The sequence below is a fragment of the Vipera berus genome (genome assembly GCF_964194415.1).
Source record: "Vipera berus genome assembly, chromosome: 5".
Lineage (NCBI taxonomy): Eukaryota > Metazoa > Chordata > Lepidosauria > Squamata > Viperidae > Vipera > Vipera berus.
In genome coordinates, this window is record NC_138207.1 from 92,040,539 (window position 1) to 92,056,678 (window position 16,140).

The 16,140-nt window shown below is 45.5% G+C and overlaps 1 protein-coding gene across 5 annotated transcripts in view; it reads right to left on the minus strand.

Moving 5' to 3' along the window:
- Positions 1-370: 370 nt before the first annotated feature.
- NFKB2 (nuclear factor kappa B subunit 2) overlaps positions 371-16,140 on the minus strand; it is a 102,552-nt gene continuing 86,782 nt past the window's right edge. For all 5 annotated transcript variants that reach the window (XM_081329252.1, XM_081329251.1, XM_081329250.1 and 2 more), the window contains 6 exons: positions 9,567-9,669; positions 2,828-3,051; positions 2,506-2,584; positions 2,113-2,285; positions 1,925-2,036; positions 371-1,843 (listed from right to left, as the gene is read on the minus strand). In XM_081329252.1, coding sequence (XP_081185378.1) covers positions 1,707-1,843; positions 1,925-2,036; positions 2,113-2,285; positions 2,506-2,584; positions 2,828-3,051; positions 9,567-9,669 — 828 coding nt within the window. In that variant the 3' untranslated portion in view covers positions 371-1,706. The remainder of the gene's footprint in view (positions 1,844-1,924; positions 2,037-2,112; positions 2,286-2,505; positions 2,585-2,827; positions 3,052-9,566; positions 9,670-16,140) is intronic.

Sequence of the window (16,140 nt, forward strand, 5' to 3'; positions counted from 1 at the left end):
ATATATATATATATATATATATATATATATATATATATATATATATATATATATATATATATATATATATATACACACACACACACACACACACACTTTTCTATTTTAATTAATTGTGATTTCTGCTCTATAACCAAATAAAGATTTGATTAATAGATTGGAAGAAAAAAGTCACTAAAGAGAAAATGAATCTTCTTTTAAAAAGATTTATAATTACTTTACAAGGAATAAAGGTAAAGGAAGGTAACAAACTACTAGTAAAATACCGCCCACTGAAACAATATAGTTAAAACTAAGGTGAGGAAAAGGGGTTTTCTATGTTAGAGCCAGGCTAAAGCATTTTGGTAAAGGGTGAAAAAATACATTAAGCAAGAGGTAGAAAATTTTTATTCAGCACAGGAAGATTCTGCATGCACAGCAATGAACAATTATTTCCATACATCTTACAAAAGTAATTTGACTGGTCACACAGAATGTTATTAATACAAGAAACTAGCATTCACCTTCACTATCCTACAATCTTATGTTCATTTCAGCCACATTTTAAAGGTGCAAAGATATGAGGAATTTTTGCAGCTCTACATTATAAAGCCAATACAAAACCATACTTTTGACTTGAGAAACTTTTAAAATGTTAAAACATTTCATTCTAGCAGAATGTTGTTATTGCTGCAACATCTTGTTCACTGTACCTTTTCCTTTCCCTGCTAAAGAAACTTCATTGAACTACAAAATAGATTTTAAGCAATTTTGCACTTTTTCCTGGTCATGGAATTTATAATTTTCTGAACAAAGGAGAATCATATACCAGAAGAGATTTAAAATTAAAAATAGTCATTTCAAACTCTGAGCTTCTATTAGCAAGGATAATTAATTTATTCTTATTGAGGGAATTAGCATCATTGGAATGCTATAAAACAGATTTATTTTATGTAATCTATTTATAGTCACTTACTTGGCACACAACTCAGGGCAGCCTAAATGATCAATTTATTTATTTATTTTATTTTATTTAATCCCATTTATATCCCGCCCTTCTCTGAAGACTCAGGGCGGCTTACAATTTAAAGCACAAATCAATGTACTTAGCAATAGCCTTCATTCTATGTATATGCCTGCTTATTAGGGCTTTCGCCTCCCCCCAAGCGGCATTATTACAAAGTCAGCTTATTGCCCCCAACACTCTGGGTCCTCATTTGAAGAGTAAATTAAGTTATTCCCTCATCAAACTCATTCTGCAATAGAAGATTTCTTTGAATAAGGAATATAAAAGGAAGCAGTTATCTGGGATGAAAAAAACTGGGCAGGGGAATGGAAACTGATTACTGATAAAAGCATTCTCATGAACAAGTGGCGTGTGCTGATAGTTATTAAAACTGTAGTCAAGAGAATGGTTAAATAATTTATAATAATCTAATTTTGCTTTCATTGTCAAACAAATCCTCACTATATGATGAATAGAACTATAGTTAAAACATTCTAGAATGTAAGCAGGCCTGAATCAGACCTTGATAAAAGATATTGGACTATGCAACCAAATTTCTCCACATTTATGGAGCTTTGGCTAATATAGGCAGCAGACTGGCTAAGAAAAATGGGAATGACCCAGACTGTATAGCAATTCTCATTGATGACAGTATCCTGGACCCTTGAGAGGCACATGCATAAGAAATCAATACTCATTTTCTCCTGATGTTCATCTAGCATCAGTGCACTTGCTCCTGCTGGTTGTGAGGCAAGGAAGAAGGTGGCTCCAGCAATGAGGCAGGTTGCAGTGTCCCAGATAAAGCTGCTGGTTCCGCTTCCACTGATTGACTACCATAAGCACTGTCTTCCTTCAGCTCTGAGGCAGAGAGAAAAGGTAATCACCATATTTTACTTTCACCATTCACTTTGTAGCCTTAGTCGTACTTGGTATTATTACCTGCACTTTGTAGCTTGTCAAAAGTCTCTAATCTCTGTAGTAACCTCACACCTTCTGTCAGTCCCATAGAACCAAGTGCTTCCAACAGACCTTCAAGAGTGCCTCCAGCAATCTGAGGAAAATCAGAAATTAAAGGGCAACTCAAGAATGGGATGACAGTGGGAATATGTGAAAGAAGGAAGACTGACCTCATAGCTGAGTAGGAGTTTTCTGGTGGGGGAAATTGTGTCTTTGTACATCTCCACTAAGCTGCAGAGACCTAATTTCTTGGCCAATTCTGTCCAATTTGCCCCTTGGCAGCCCTGGTTTAAGAGCTTCTCTAGTCTCTGAAGAACATCATTATTCAAAAGTAGGGTGCTCCCTGATATAAAGAAAGATTGGAGGTGGAGAATGAGTTATTTATATGCAAAAATCAAAAATACTGCTAGACCTACCCTGCATTTCTAATGCAGGAGGACATATCCAAAATAGCACTGTGCCTTCTCAATAGTCAGAAGCAAGTAGGTACTCCAAATGATTTGACATGTATCAAGTCAGGCAAGTTTATTAGTTTGTAGTGGGAGTCTGCCAGATTTACCCACCTTGCTTAGATGCAGAAGAAATGCCAGCCTGCTTCTTTCCAGCATCCTGTTTTAAAGCTTGTAGTAGTATTTCTCTTACCTACAAAGAAAGAAACTGGATCTGAAATATTTCTACTAGATTACCGGTACCTTTTAATAAGATAACACTTTTAAAAGGAGACTGTCTTTCATGTGGGAACTGCAGCAGTACATAAGTCCATTTCCCATAAATTTGATGTAAAAACCACATGGAAAGCAATCAGAAGTTCTTAACAGATGTGAATAGTAACTGAATTACTTCACTGTTCCAACCATCAGCTGAACAACTTCAGCCATTACCTACCTTCTGGCTACAAGTCAAATCAAATGGGGTGTGTCCCCGACCCTGATTTGTTTTGGACTGCTCACTCTCCAACACAGAAATATAATCCAGGCCTTGCTCAGTCAATTCACCATAAGTCTCTCCCAGTTCTGTGACCCATTCCTCTTCCTCCAGCTCAATGTCACTGTTTGGTTGAGATGAGGGGTCTAAAACGGGCTCATCATTTTCACATAAAACATCTGCTCCTGGGAAACACAGAGCAGTCAGAACATTGCTAAAATGGAGCAAAAATTACGAATAATTTACATGCTTTTTAGCAAAACTGTAGACAGTTAACTGTTGCAATACCCCTGTGGTGACATGATAAGTTTGGGCACTTAGCAATCCACCCACCAGAGGTGCTGCAGCTGCCTCCACCTACTTATCTCATCCTTCATCTCAGCCACTTACCCATATCACCAGTGCACATAACACTGCCTGCTCCTTTCCCACGAGATTCAGGAGGCCTGGGGCTGCCTCCTGCCCCACTACCAAGCCTGGGAGTCTTGGCCAGTGACAGGACCCACCAGCATATATAAATTGTCCCACTCACTTGCAGTGTTTCTGCAGTTGTTAACAGGCATGCCCAACCAACACAAGAAATGGCCTTCCTACTGACGCTGTCTTATACCAGTCTGCAGGAGGGCTCATTTCTTGGGACCATTCAGAAGACTTGAGAATGGTGCCTGGTCTCTTGGTGCTTTGGAAACCTCCTCCTGAGAAGAAGAAACTTCAAAAGCATTGTGAGAGTAGGCACCATTCTTGTGATTGTTCAAAAGCCTTCTGACATGATGTTGCAGGAAGCAGGCCTAAGTCTCCCAGGATGTGGCAAGTTGCCACATGTTAGTGGCCTGCATGGGCCCTTCCATGGCCTTCCCCATCCCCCTGAGGCACCCCTGAGCACCGCCTAAGGATCTGCATGATCACTTAAGAACCACAACCAAGATTGCTGAGATTGTGGTCATTGAAGTGGTTATGTGGACATCTTACTTAAAATCATTTTGTTCAGTGATTTGAGATTCTATTCCCAATTGTGGTCTAAGTCAAGGATTACCTACATTTCCCAACTACCCTGTGTTCTGATCCTCCAGTGTAACGGTCCCCAACCTTTGTGGCTTGGAGGTGGCCAGGGTGGGTGAGAGGATGGGTCTGTGTGAGCAGCAGGCGCACATGCAGCTCCATCTGCGCTCACCTGCTGATTGTGCAGCCCAGTTTCAAAAGGGCAGTGGCCCAGTAGTGAGCCGCACGCCAGGAATTGGGAACCCCTGATCCAATGGACTGTTTGAATACTTTCCGAATTGGGGAAGGGGAGGGGAATTCTGCTTCAGGAGGATGATATGTTTTTGGGTCTATGTACTAACATTCTCTTGTATGCTATGTTTCTTCCTTTCCTATTTTTACCAAGTACCGTATATACTTGAGTATAAGCCGAATTTTTCAGCCCACTTTTTGGGCTGAAAAATTCCACTTCGGCTTATACTCCAGTCAACAAAAAAACTTACTGAGGACTTGTGCGCGGCCGAGGCTTTGGAGCTTCCGGGATCGCGCTCACCTCTCCCAAGCCACCGCCGTCCGGAGACCTGCCGAAGTTTGGGGAGGTTTGGGGAGGTGCGCGCGCACCTCCCCAAAAGTCCCCAAACGAAGCCGGGTCTCCGTTCCTCTGCGCCCTGCCTGCCTGCTTCTTTCCACAGCAGAAAGAAGCAGGCAGGCAGGGGGCGGAGGAACGGAGACCCGGCGACGTTTGGGGAGGTTTGGGCGCCTCTCCAAATATCCCCAAACATCGCCGGGTCTCCGTTCCTCTGTGCCCTGCCTGCCTGCTTCTTTCCACAGCGGAAAGAAGCAGGCAGGCAGGGGGCGGAGGAACGGAGACCCGGCGACGTTTGGGGAGGTTTGGGCGCCTCTCCAAATATCCCCAAACGTCGCCGGGTCTCCGTTCCTCTGTGCCCTGCCTGCCTGCTTCTTTCCACAGCGGAAAGAAGCAGGGAGGCAGGGGGCGGAGGAACGGAGACCCGGCGACGTTTGGGGAGGTTTGGGCGCCTCTCCAAATATCCCCAAACGTCGCCGGGTCTCCGTTCCTCTGTGCCCTGCCTGCCTGCTTCTTTCCACAGCGGAAAGAAGCAGGCAGGCAGGGGGCGGAGGAACGGAGACCCGGCGACGTTTGGGGAGGTTTGGGCGCCTCTCCAAATATCCCCAAACGTCGCCGGGTCTCCGTTCCTCTGTGCCCTGCCTGCCTGCTTCTTTCCACAGCGGAAAGAAGCAGGCAGGCAGGGGGCGGAGGAACGGAGACCCGGCGACGTTTGGGGAGGTTTGGGCGCCTCTCCAAATATCCCCAAACGTCGCCGGGTCTCCGTTCCTCTGTGCCCTGCCTGCCTGCTTCTTTCCACAGCGGAAAGAAGCAGGGAGGCAGGGGGCGGAGGAACGGAGACCCGGCGACGTTTGGGGAGGTTTGGGCGCCTCTCCAAATATCCCCAAACGTCGCCGGGTCTCCGTTCCTCTGTGCCCTGCCTGCCTGCTTCTTTCCACAGCAGAAAGAAGCAGGGAGGCAGGGGGCGGAGGAACGGAGACCCGGCGACGTTTGGGGAGGTTTGGGCGCCTCTCCAAATATCCCCAAACGTCGCCGGGTCTCCGTTCCTCTGTGCCCTGCCTGCCTGCTTCTTTCCACAGCAGAAAGAAGCAGGGAGGCAGGGGGCGGAGGAACGGAGACCCGGCGACGTTTGGGGAGGTTTGGGCGCCTCTCCAAATATCCCCAAACGTCGCCGGGTCTCCGTTCCTCTGTGCCCTGCCTGCCTGCTTCTTTCCACAGCGGAAAGAAGCAGGGAGGCAGGCGGCGGAGGAACGGAGACCCGGCGACGTTTGGGGAGGTTTGGGCGCCTCTCCAAATATCCCCAAACGTCGCCGGGTCTCCGTTCCTCTGTGCCCTGCCTGCCTGCTTCTTTCCACAGCAGAAAGAAGCAGGGAGGCAGGGGGCGGAGGAACGGAGACCCGGCGACGTTTGGGGAGGTTTGGCCGCCTCTCCAAATATCCCCAAACGTCGCCGGGTCTCCGTTCCTCTGTGCCCTGCCTGCCTGCTTCTTTCCACAGCGGAAAGAAGCAGGGAGGCAGGGGGCGGAGGAACGGAGACCCGGCGACGTTTGGGGAGGTTTGGGCGCCTCTCCAAATATCCCCAAACGTCGCCGGGTCTCCGTTCCTCTGTGCCCTGCCTGCCTGCTTCTTTCCACAGCGGAAAGAAGCAGGGAGGCAGGGGGCGGAGGAACGGAGACCCAGCGACGTTTGGGGAGGTTTGGGCGCCTCTCCAAATATCCCCAAACGTCGCCGGGTCTCCGTTCCTCTGTGCCCTGCCTGCCTGCTTCTTTCCACAGCAGAAAGAAGCAGGGAGGCAGGGGGCGGAGGAACGGAGACCCGGCGACGTTTGGGGAGGTTTGGGCGCCTCTCCAAATATCCCCAAACGTCGCCGGGTCTCCGTTCCTCTGTGCCCTGCCTGCCTGCTTCTTTCCACAGCGGAAAGAAGCAGGGAGGCAGGGGGCGGAGGAACGGAGACCCGGCGACGTTTGGGGAGGTTTGGGCGCCTCTCCAAATATCCCCAAACGTCGCCGGGTCTCCGTTCCTCTGTGCCCTGCCTGCCTGCTTCTTTCCACAGCAGAAAGAAGCAGGGAGGCAGGGGGCGGAGGAACGGAGACCCGGCGACGTTTGGGGAGGTTTGGGCGCCTCTCCAAATATCCCCAAACGTCGCCGGGTCTCCGTTCCTCTGTGCCCTGCCTGCCTGCTTCTTTCCACAGCGGAAAGAAGCAGGGAGGCAGGGGGCGGAGGAACGGAGACCCGGCGACGTTTGGGGAGGTTTGGGCGCCTCTCCAAATATCCCCAAACGTCGCCGGGTCTCCGTTCCTCTGTGCCCTGCCTGCCTGCTTCTTTCCACAGCGGAAAGAAGCAGGGAGGCAGGGGGCGGAGGAACGGAGACCCGGCGACGTTTGGGGAGGTTTGGGCGCCTCTCCAAATATCCCCAAACGTCGCCGGGTCTCCGTTCCTCTGTGCCCTGCCTGCCTGCTTCTTTCCACAGCAGAAAGAAGCAGGGAGGCAGGGGGCGGAGGAACGGAGACCCGGCGACGTTTGGGGAGGTTTGGGCGCCTCTCCAAATATCCCCAAACGTCGCCGGGTCTCCGTTCCTCTGTGCCCTGCCTGCCTGCTTCTTTCCACAGCAGAAAGAAGCAGGGAGGCAGGGGGCGGAGGAACGGAGACCCGGCGACGTTTGGGGAGGTTTGGGCGCCTCTCCAAATATCCCCAAACGTCGCCGGGTCTCCGTTCCTCTGTGCCCTGCCTGCCTGCTTCTTTCCACAGCAGAAAGAAGCAGGGAGGCAGGGGGCGGAGGAACGGAGACCCGGCGACGTTTGGGGAGGTTTGGGCGCCTCTCCAAATATCCCCAAACGTCGCCGGGTCTCCGTTCCTCCGCCCCCTGCCTCCCTGCTTCTTTCTGCTGTGGAAAGAAGCAGGCAGGCAGGGCACAGAGGAACGGAGACCCGGCGACGTTTGGGGATATTTGGAGAGGCGCCCAAACCTCCCCAAACGTCGCCGGGTCTCCGTTCCTCCGCCCCCTGCCTGCCTGCTTCTTTCCGCTGTGGAAAGAAGCAGGCAGGCAGGGCACAGAGGAACGGAGACCCGGCGACGTTTGGGGATATTTGGAGAGGCGCCCAAACCTCCCCAAACGTCGCCGGGTCTCCGTTCCTCCGCCCCCTGCCTGCCTGCTTCTTTCCGCTGTGGAAAGAAGCAGGCAGGCAGGGCACAGAGGAACGGAGACCCGGCGACGTTTGGGGATATTTGGAGAGGCGCCCAAACCTCCCCAAACGTCGCCGGGTCTCCGTTCCTCCGCCCCCTGCCTGCCTGCTTCTTTCCGCTGTGGAAAGAAGCAGGCAGGCAGGGCACAGAGGAACGGAGACCCGGCGACGTTTGGGGATATTTGGAGAGGCGCCCAAACCTCCCCAAACGTCGCCGGGTCTCCGTTCCTCCGCCCCCTGCCTCCCTGCTTCTTTCTGCTGTGGAAAGAAGCAGGCAGGCAGGGCACAGAGGAACGGAGACCCGGCGACGTTTGGGGATATTTGGAGAGGCGCCCAAACCTCCCCAAACGTCGCCGGGTCTCCGTTCCTCCGCCCCCTGCCTCCCTGCTTCTTTCTGCTGTGGAAAGAAGCAGGCAGGCAGGGCACAGAGGAACGGAGACCCGGCGACGTTTGGGGATATTTGGAGAGGCGCCCAAACCTCCCCAAACGTCGCCGGGTCTCCGTTCCTCCGCCCCCTGCCTGCCTGCTTCTTTCCGCTGTGGAAAGAAGCAGGCAGGCAGGGCACAGAGGAACGGAGACCCGGCGACGTTTGGGGATATTTGGAGAGGCGCCCAAACCTCCCCAAACGTCGCCGGGTCTCCGTTCCTCCGCCCCCTGCCTGCCTGCTTCTTTCTGCTGTGGAAAGAAGCAGGCAGGCAGGGCACAGAGGAACGGAGACCCGGCGACGTTTGGGGATATTTGGAGAGGCGCCCAAACCTCCCCAAACGTCGCCGGGTCTCCGTTCCTCCGCCCCCTGCCTGCCTGCTTCTTTCCGCTGTGGAACGAAGCAGCCTGAACGAAGCAGGCTGCTTCTTTCCACTGCGGAACGAAGCAGCCTGCCTGCTTCTTTCCGCTGCGGAACGAAGCAGCCGGCGGCGGAGGCTTGCAGAACGGCGGATCGGCTTATACTCAAGTCACCAACTTTTTCCAGTTTTTGGGGGTGAAATTGGGGGTCTCGGCTTATACTCGAGTCGGCTTATATTCAAGTATATACGGTAGATTGGAGCTGTGAAGTGTTGTCTTCTCTGCCACCTGTTGATTCTTTTCAATCCAGTTTGTTTAGTTGCTTTTTAATTTTTGAGTCTGTTATAGAATTATATTTTGGACTCACCTTTTCCTTTGTTGTTATTTAAACTTCCTTGAAATAGAATGAATAGCTTAATCCACACCTATCCAGCTGTGCATTCAATTTCAAATGTGCCTTGCAGATTTAGTAAAACTAAAAATAATTTATTAAATTTATATGCCCCTCGATTCCAAGCAACTCTGTGAGTTTAACAATTCTTACTTGATGCCTCAATAAATGTGTGCTACATAAACCTTGATGGGATATGTGACACAAAAAATGGACTGTTGATTCTTTTTTCAAATGAAGATGGAATTAAGAATGTATTCTAGACACGGGAGATAAGAAAAATGGTTTCATCAACATTGACAGTATTGACCTTTTGAATGATAACCCCTATAGCTGAGGATTGCTAAGTGCCCAAACTTATCATGTCACCACAGGGGTACTGCAAAAGTTATAACTTCTGGTGTAGTATATCCTACACCAGAAATAGATGATTTCCTCTAAATGTTGTGAAATACAGCAGCCATAACTATCAAGAGAGCACTATTATCGTGTCTTTCATTTATATTTCAACGTTTTATGACAATACAATTAAATAAACTATAAAGTGGATGTTTAAGAGAGGAGATTGATGTGGTAAGTTGGAAACTAATAGTAAGAAACAAAAGTATCAGAATATGAAATTTAAAATGTCAGTAATTCTTATTTTCAAAACATGAATACTGTTTAACACAACAAAGCAGAAAGCCGAAGAAGAGGTGTGCCCCTCCCTTTCTCTCCAAACAAACCCACCCTTTCTCAGAGGAAGCTAAATTATTCAAGATGTACTGAAGAAATGTATTACCAGCACTGATTAGCATCCTTGTAAGAATTGGAGAACCCAATGCGGCTGCCAAATGAAGGGGTGTATTCCCAGCAGATGTCTGAGCATTTACATCAGCTCCCAGCTTGGAAAAAAAATGATACAGAGTGATTTAGATTCCAAGAGTCAAAGCACATGCAGCCTATAGGACCTTGAAAACGTATATACAATTTCTACTTTCAGAGTGCCTACCATTTCCCAATAGGATTTCAGATTTCACTATCTCCAGCGAGCAATAACAATCACTAATACAACCTAACTAGAGAATAGCAGATGGAAAAACTCTATGCTAATTAATAATTAACAGCTTATCTCATAGATGCCATCTTATTTCTTTTATCTCTTTTTAATAATTGTAATACTGAATTAAGCCAAAATAATCATTCCTAGAAACTTTATAAGTATAATAAATTAACAAATACAAACGTTACAACTAAGAAACCTACTGTAAAGCCAATTATGCCTATTAAATTATTATAACTTCATACATTTCAAACATTTGTTCTCTACATTAGTTTTCATCTTCATTAACTGAATCTTCAGCAAGCAGCAAACCAATCAAATTGATAAACAATCTTAGGTCAGAACTGAATAAATGTTTTATGAAGAGGATGGAATCAGGATGGCAAAATGGAAGCACTTTTCTATTTAAACCTCCCCGGTATTTAACAAAAACATTTTTATTAATTATTTTATTATCTGCATATATTTAGCTTTTAGACTTTATTGGCATCAGCTCTACAAGGATCAAGAAACAAATACTATGTACCACTACTTTTATTAGAACACCTATAGTAACAGGACCTTCCAAAACTGAATGTGCTTCCCCTTTTAACTTCATGTGAATTAGGGAGGTGCCTGATTTTCATAAATATGGTAGGCCATAAGCCATGTTTATGTGATCCTTGCTCTAGTTAGCTGATCCCTCTCCATCAAGGCCACCTACTAGATTATCTACAGCAGGGTGTGTATTTTTTTTTAATTGAAAAGTTTTACAATACATTTTTGAATACAACCCCCCCTCCTCCCCCTCCCCTCTCCCCAACCCTCCCCTCCCCTCCCCGACTTCCCAGATTATTTTGTCTATACAGATAAAATGTAATTTTTTATTCCTGTGCATAAGAAAAAGATCAAACAATGGGAGGAAAGATATTAAAGTATCCAAAAACACGAAAAATCAACTTCTCTTTGTTCACAACAGAAACGCTGATGATGTAAGCAATAATAACTATCTTAGAGACTTATGGTTTGCCATGCAGCCGCTATGGACGACTGGGAGACTTGGTCTCTCTCCCCCGTCCAGTTTCACATTGCTGGGGGACCCTGAAAAGGGCCAAAGGTCGCCCCAAAGGGGTGACAAGCAAGGAGGGACGCTCGCTGGATCGCAGGAGAGCCACAACTCTCCTGTTAGACCTTGTGATCCTTCCAAACCGGCAGATGAAAGGACCGGCCATTATGGCTCGTCTCTAGGCTGTGAACAGCCGAAGTCACATTTTCCACCAGGCAACACTTAAAGCAGTGCGGAAGAGACTGGGTGAGATCTACCTCTTTTACACCCTAATTATTTTCTGTACCTCCTTAAGCTGCTAAGCATTCTCCCTTCCTGCGGTGAGGGAAGGGGGATTTTAGCCCTCCCTCCAGAAATAGCGGCGACTTAATACCCAGGGGCATTTTAAACATTGAAAAAGTAACTGAATCCCAATTGGAACTTTACTTCTCAAAGCATGTGGACTGAAAGATCTTTTATTTTTTATTTTTCATTATCTACTTCTGTTGGATTACTGCAAAGTTTAGGCTTAAATTAAAGAAAGTAGGGAAAAGCGCTAGGCCAGTCAGGTATGAATTAAATCATATCCCTGTTCAATATACAGTAGAGGTGACAAATAGATTTAAGGAATTAGATCTGATAGACAGAGTGCCTGAAGAACTATGGACAGAGGTTCGCAACATTGTACAACAGGTAGCAACCAAAACCATCCCAAAGAGAAAGAAATGCAAGAAAGCAAAATGGCTGTCTGAGGAAGCTTTGCAAATAGCTGAGGAAAGGAGGGAAGCAAAAGGCAAGGGAGAAAAAGAAAGATATGCCCAATTAAATGCAGAATTCCAAAGAATAGCTAGAAGAGATAAGAATGCCTTCTTAAATGAACAATGCAAAGAAATAGAAGAAAACAATAGAATAGGGAGGACCAGAGATCTTTTCAAGAAAATTGGAGAGATGAAGGGAACGTTTCATGCAAAAATGGGCATGATAAAGGACCAAAATGGCAGGGACCTAACAGAGGCAGAAGAGATTAAGAAGAGGTGGCAAAATTACACAGAAGAACTATACAAGACTGAGCTTAATGTCCCTGATAATCACAATGAGTTGGTCACTGACCTTGAGCCAGACATCCTAGAATGTGAAGTGAAGTGGGCCTTAGAAAAGCTGTGCAACAACAAAGCTAGTGGAGGTGACAGTATTCCAGCTGAGCTATTCAAAATCTTAAAAGATGATGCAGTAAAAGTGCTACACTCAATTTGCCAGCAAATTTGGAAAACTCAACAGTGGCCACAGGATTGGAAAAGATCAGTTTACATTCCAATTCCAAAGAAAGGCAGTGCCAAACAATGTTCAAACTATCGCACCATTGCACTCATTTCTCATGCTAGTAAAGTTATGCTTAAAATTCTACAAGCTAGACTCCAGCAGTATGTGGATCGAGAGCTACCAGAAGTACAGGCAGGATTTCGAAGAGGCAGAGGAACTAGAGATCAAATTGCTAACATACGCTGGATCATGGAGAAAGCTAGAGAGTTCCAGAAAAACATCTACTTCTGCTTCATTGACTATGCTAAAGCCTTTGATTGTGTGGATCATAACAAACTGTGGCAAGTCCTTAAAGAGATGGGCATACCAGACCATCTTATTTGTCTCTTGAGAAACCTATATGCAGGCCAAGAAGCAACAGTGAGAACTGGACATGGAACCACTGATTGGTTCAAAATTGGAAAAGGAGTCCGGCAAGGCTGTATACTGTCGCCTTGCCTATTTAACTTATATGCAGAGCACATCATGAGAAAGGCAGGGCTAGATGAATCAAAAGTTGGAATTAAGATTGCTGGAAGAAACATCAACAACCTAAGATATGCAGATGATACCACTCTAATGGAAGAAAGTGAAGAGGAACTAAAGAGCCTCTTGTTGCGAGTGAAGAAGGAGAGTACAAAACTTGGGTTGAAACTAAACATTAAGAAAACCAAGATCATGGCATCCGGCCCTCTCAATTCCTGGCAAATAGATGGGGAAGAAATGGAGGTATTGACAGATTTTATTTTCCTCGGCTCCAAGATCACTGCAGATGGGGACTGTAGCCAAGAAATTAAAAGACGCTTGCTCCTGGGGAGGAAAGCCATGGCAAATCTAGACAGCACACTAAAAAGCAGAGACATCACCCTGTCAACAAAAGTGCGTATAGTCAAGGCTATGGTCTTCCCAGTTGCAATGTATGGCAGTGAAAGCTGGACCATAAGAAAGGCTGAGCGCCAAAGAATTGAAGCCTTTGAACTATGGTGCTGGAGAAGACTCCTGCGAGTCCCTTGGACTGCAAGGCAATCAAACCGGTCAGTTTTAGAGGAGATCAACCCTGACTGCTCTTTAGAAGGCCAGATCCTGAAGCTAAAACTGAAATACTTTGGCCACCTAATGAGAAGGAAGGACTCACTGGAGAAGAGCCTAATGCTGGGAAAGATTGAGGGCAATAGAAGAAGGGGACGACAGAGAATGAGGTGGCTGGATGGAGTCACTGAAGCAGTAGGCGTGAGCTTAAATGGACTCCAGAAGATGGTAGAGGACAGGAAGGCCTGGAGGAACATTGTCCATAGGGTCGCAATGGGTCGGACACGACTTCGCAACTAACAACAACACTTCTGTTGGAAATCTGGGTTTTTTCTTATTAAAAAAAGAAAAACTGAAAAGATTAAAATAACTTTGGGACCCAAAGGGAAACTTTGCCCAGGGAAATAGATAAGATACATAACCTTGAGAGTTTTGAAACAACATCTGTGAAAGGCTCTGTGTTCCCTACCTAGGAAAAAAAACTTTTTCTCTCTTTTGGATTTTCTAAGTGTCTAAAATACCAATATGGAAGAAGACCAGGAACAAAATTTCCTCATGGATGAATATCAACAAATTCACTCTATGTTCAAAACACTAATTCAAACTCTTACCATAACCAATGAAATACTAAAAAGCTATGGGAAGGAACAAGAAGACAGCCCAGATATGAAAGCCCAAACTGTGACTACAACTAAAGTACCATCTATACAAAATACAATAGAAAGAATGAAACATTCAAATACTATGACAGAAGAATCTACTATTCAACAAATATTGACATTTGAAAATCCAGAAAAGACATTGACAATTTGGAAAAAAGAAAAGGTTTCTTATAGAACTCAGAAGGAACTAGAGGATATAGAAAAAGAACAGTTGGATGACAAGATAAATAATTCAGAACAACTACATCGATATGGAAGAATAAAGAGACCCTCTCAAAAAAATAGTAACCGGATGGTTTTGCCAATATCAATTAATATACATGATACCAGGAAACTAGTTCGATGACCAAAAACAAGGACATGGAAGATGATTTGGCAAAGGAAAAAAGCCAGAATAAGACTCAAGAAGAATGGAGTTTCGACCACCTTATTGAAATCTAAAACAGAATGTACTTAAATAATAAGATGTGTATGTTAAACACAAGACATTGTTATAAATTGAGATAAAGGAAAAAAATTGATCATTAAAATTTAGCAGTATAAATACTAATAGCTAATTTGAATATTGATTTGTGCATAAAGTTCATGTAAAGGTGAATAATGTAGATAAGCTAAAAACCTATTGTTGAAAGTAATAAATAGGTCTATAGGGAACGTTAAAAATGAAAATTATTAGTTTAAGCAAGAGATAGCAGATATAAAGAGAAAGAGAGAGGAAGTATTAAATACTGAAATAAAAAGAAATTTTGATTACTTCTTAAAAAAACTGAAAACTAGCAAAAAGGAAGGATATTATATTGTATCCTTAATTTGTTGACATAGGTGAGAAGTTAAGTAGACGGGATGTGTATTTTGAATATTAGATTTTATGAGGAATGGTGATAGATGAATTGGGAGTATATTAAAAATCTTGGGAATGATAAATATCAAACGTTAAATATAAATGTTAGTGGAAATTAAAACTGAAAAATCTATTAGGTCATTGATTGTCTAAAAGATTGTATGTTAAAACAACTAGAATTATCTGTAAACTAAAAACTATGGATATACGTAAGAAAGTTATTTTCTATGTGATTGACAAAACTTGTCTTTTAATTTATAAATAGACAGTATATATGAAGGGGAAAAGAGAGGAAATGTTTATGGTAGCAATCTGAAATCTGTACTAATGATATCTGTATGTAATTGAATTACTACTACTCAGCCACCACGTTGCTTTTCAAATATGTGAATGTAATATTAGAAAATCAATAAAATTTGTAAAATAATAACAACAACTACAATGTCAGAATCCATTTATATCACATTTCATAATTGTATAGGTAGAACAACGTGCTATTTCTGGGGATTCTGCCATCTCTCCGAGGGGGGGGGAGAGGATGGTTACTAAAGCGATTTTCAAACAACAGGGGATGTTTTACTGGGGAAGGGAGGGGGGACAGACAGGTCTGGATTGTATCTTCATTTACAACTGAAAAGGAAAGCAATAACCATAAAACCAAGGAGAGTTCCCTTTCCCATGGAAGGACCTGACACCTAGCAACTGACGACAGCCTGACCAAATGGATGAGGGGAGGGGCTGGAATGGGAATGGTTTATATAGGATTGAAATGTAACTTTTCTCAGATTCCGTCTTGTATTCCCACAATCGATTCCATCCTAGTAAACATTTTCCTTTTGGACTAAACTTGCATCCAAGAGTTCTTATTTCCTAAGATGTGGATTGAGGTGGGTCCTGACAGTAGACGGAATCTGCTTTAAGAGTCAACCTGGAAGGGGAAAACCTTACCGGGGGACTTTGCAACAAATAAAATGTCTGGCGACGAAGCAAGAGAGGAGGGAAGCCCCATGGAGGGGGAGTCTTCCCCCCAAATGGAATCCAAGAGACAATGGGAAGCTGAAGCAGCATATTCCCCCGGGGAAGAAGCGGTGGAGCAGTACGACCGAAAACCCCGGTGGTCGATGGGCGTTGGAAGGAAAAGTGAGTGGGAAAAGGCTTCGGGAGAAACGACCCTGAGGCGTAGTAACCACCAACCGGAATGGAGGCAAGAGATGGAGAGTTCCCTGCACGCCAGCGAGGAGGAGCGGATCCTGGAAAAGGCCACTGATCTGATGAAAGCAACCCTGAGTTCACTGAGGGAGGAGAGAGCTGAAAATCGCAACCGAGGCAGCGCCTGGGGACGCAACTGGAAAGGTAACGGAGGGGATCCAACACCTGAAACCCCGGGGCCATCCAATGGAACAGGAATTGCTGCCTCAGCAGTACCCCCCCCCCCAGAACCACAGATGGGGACCAGGA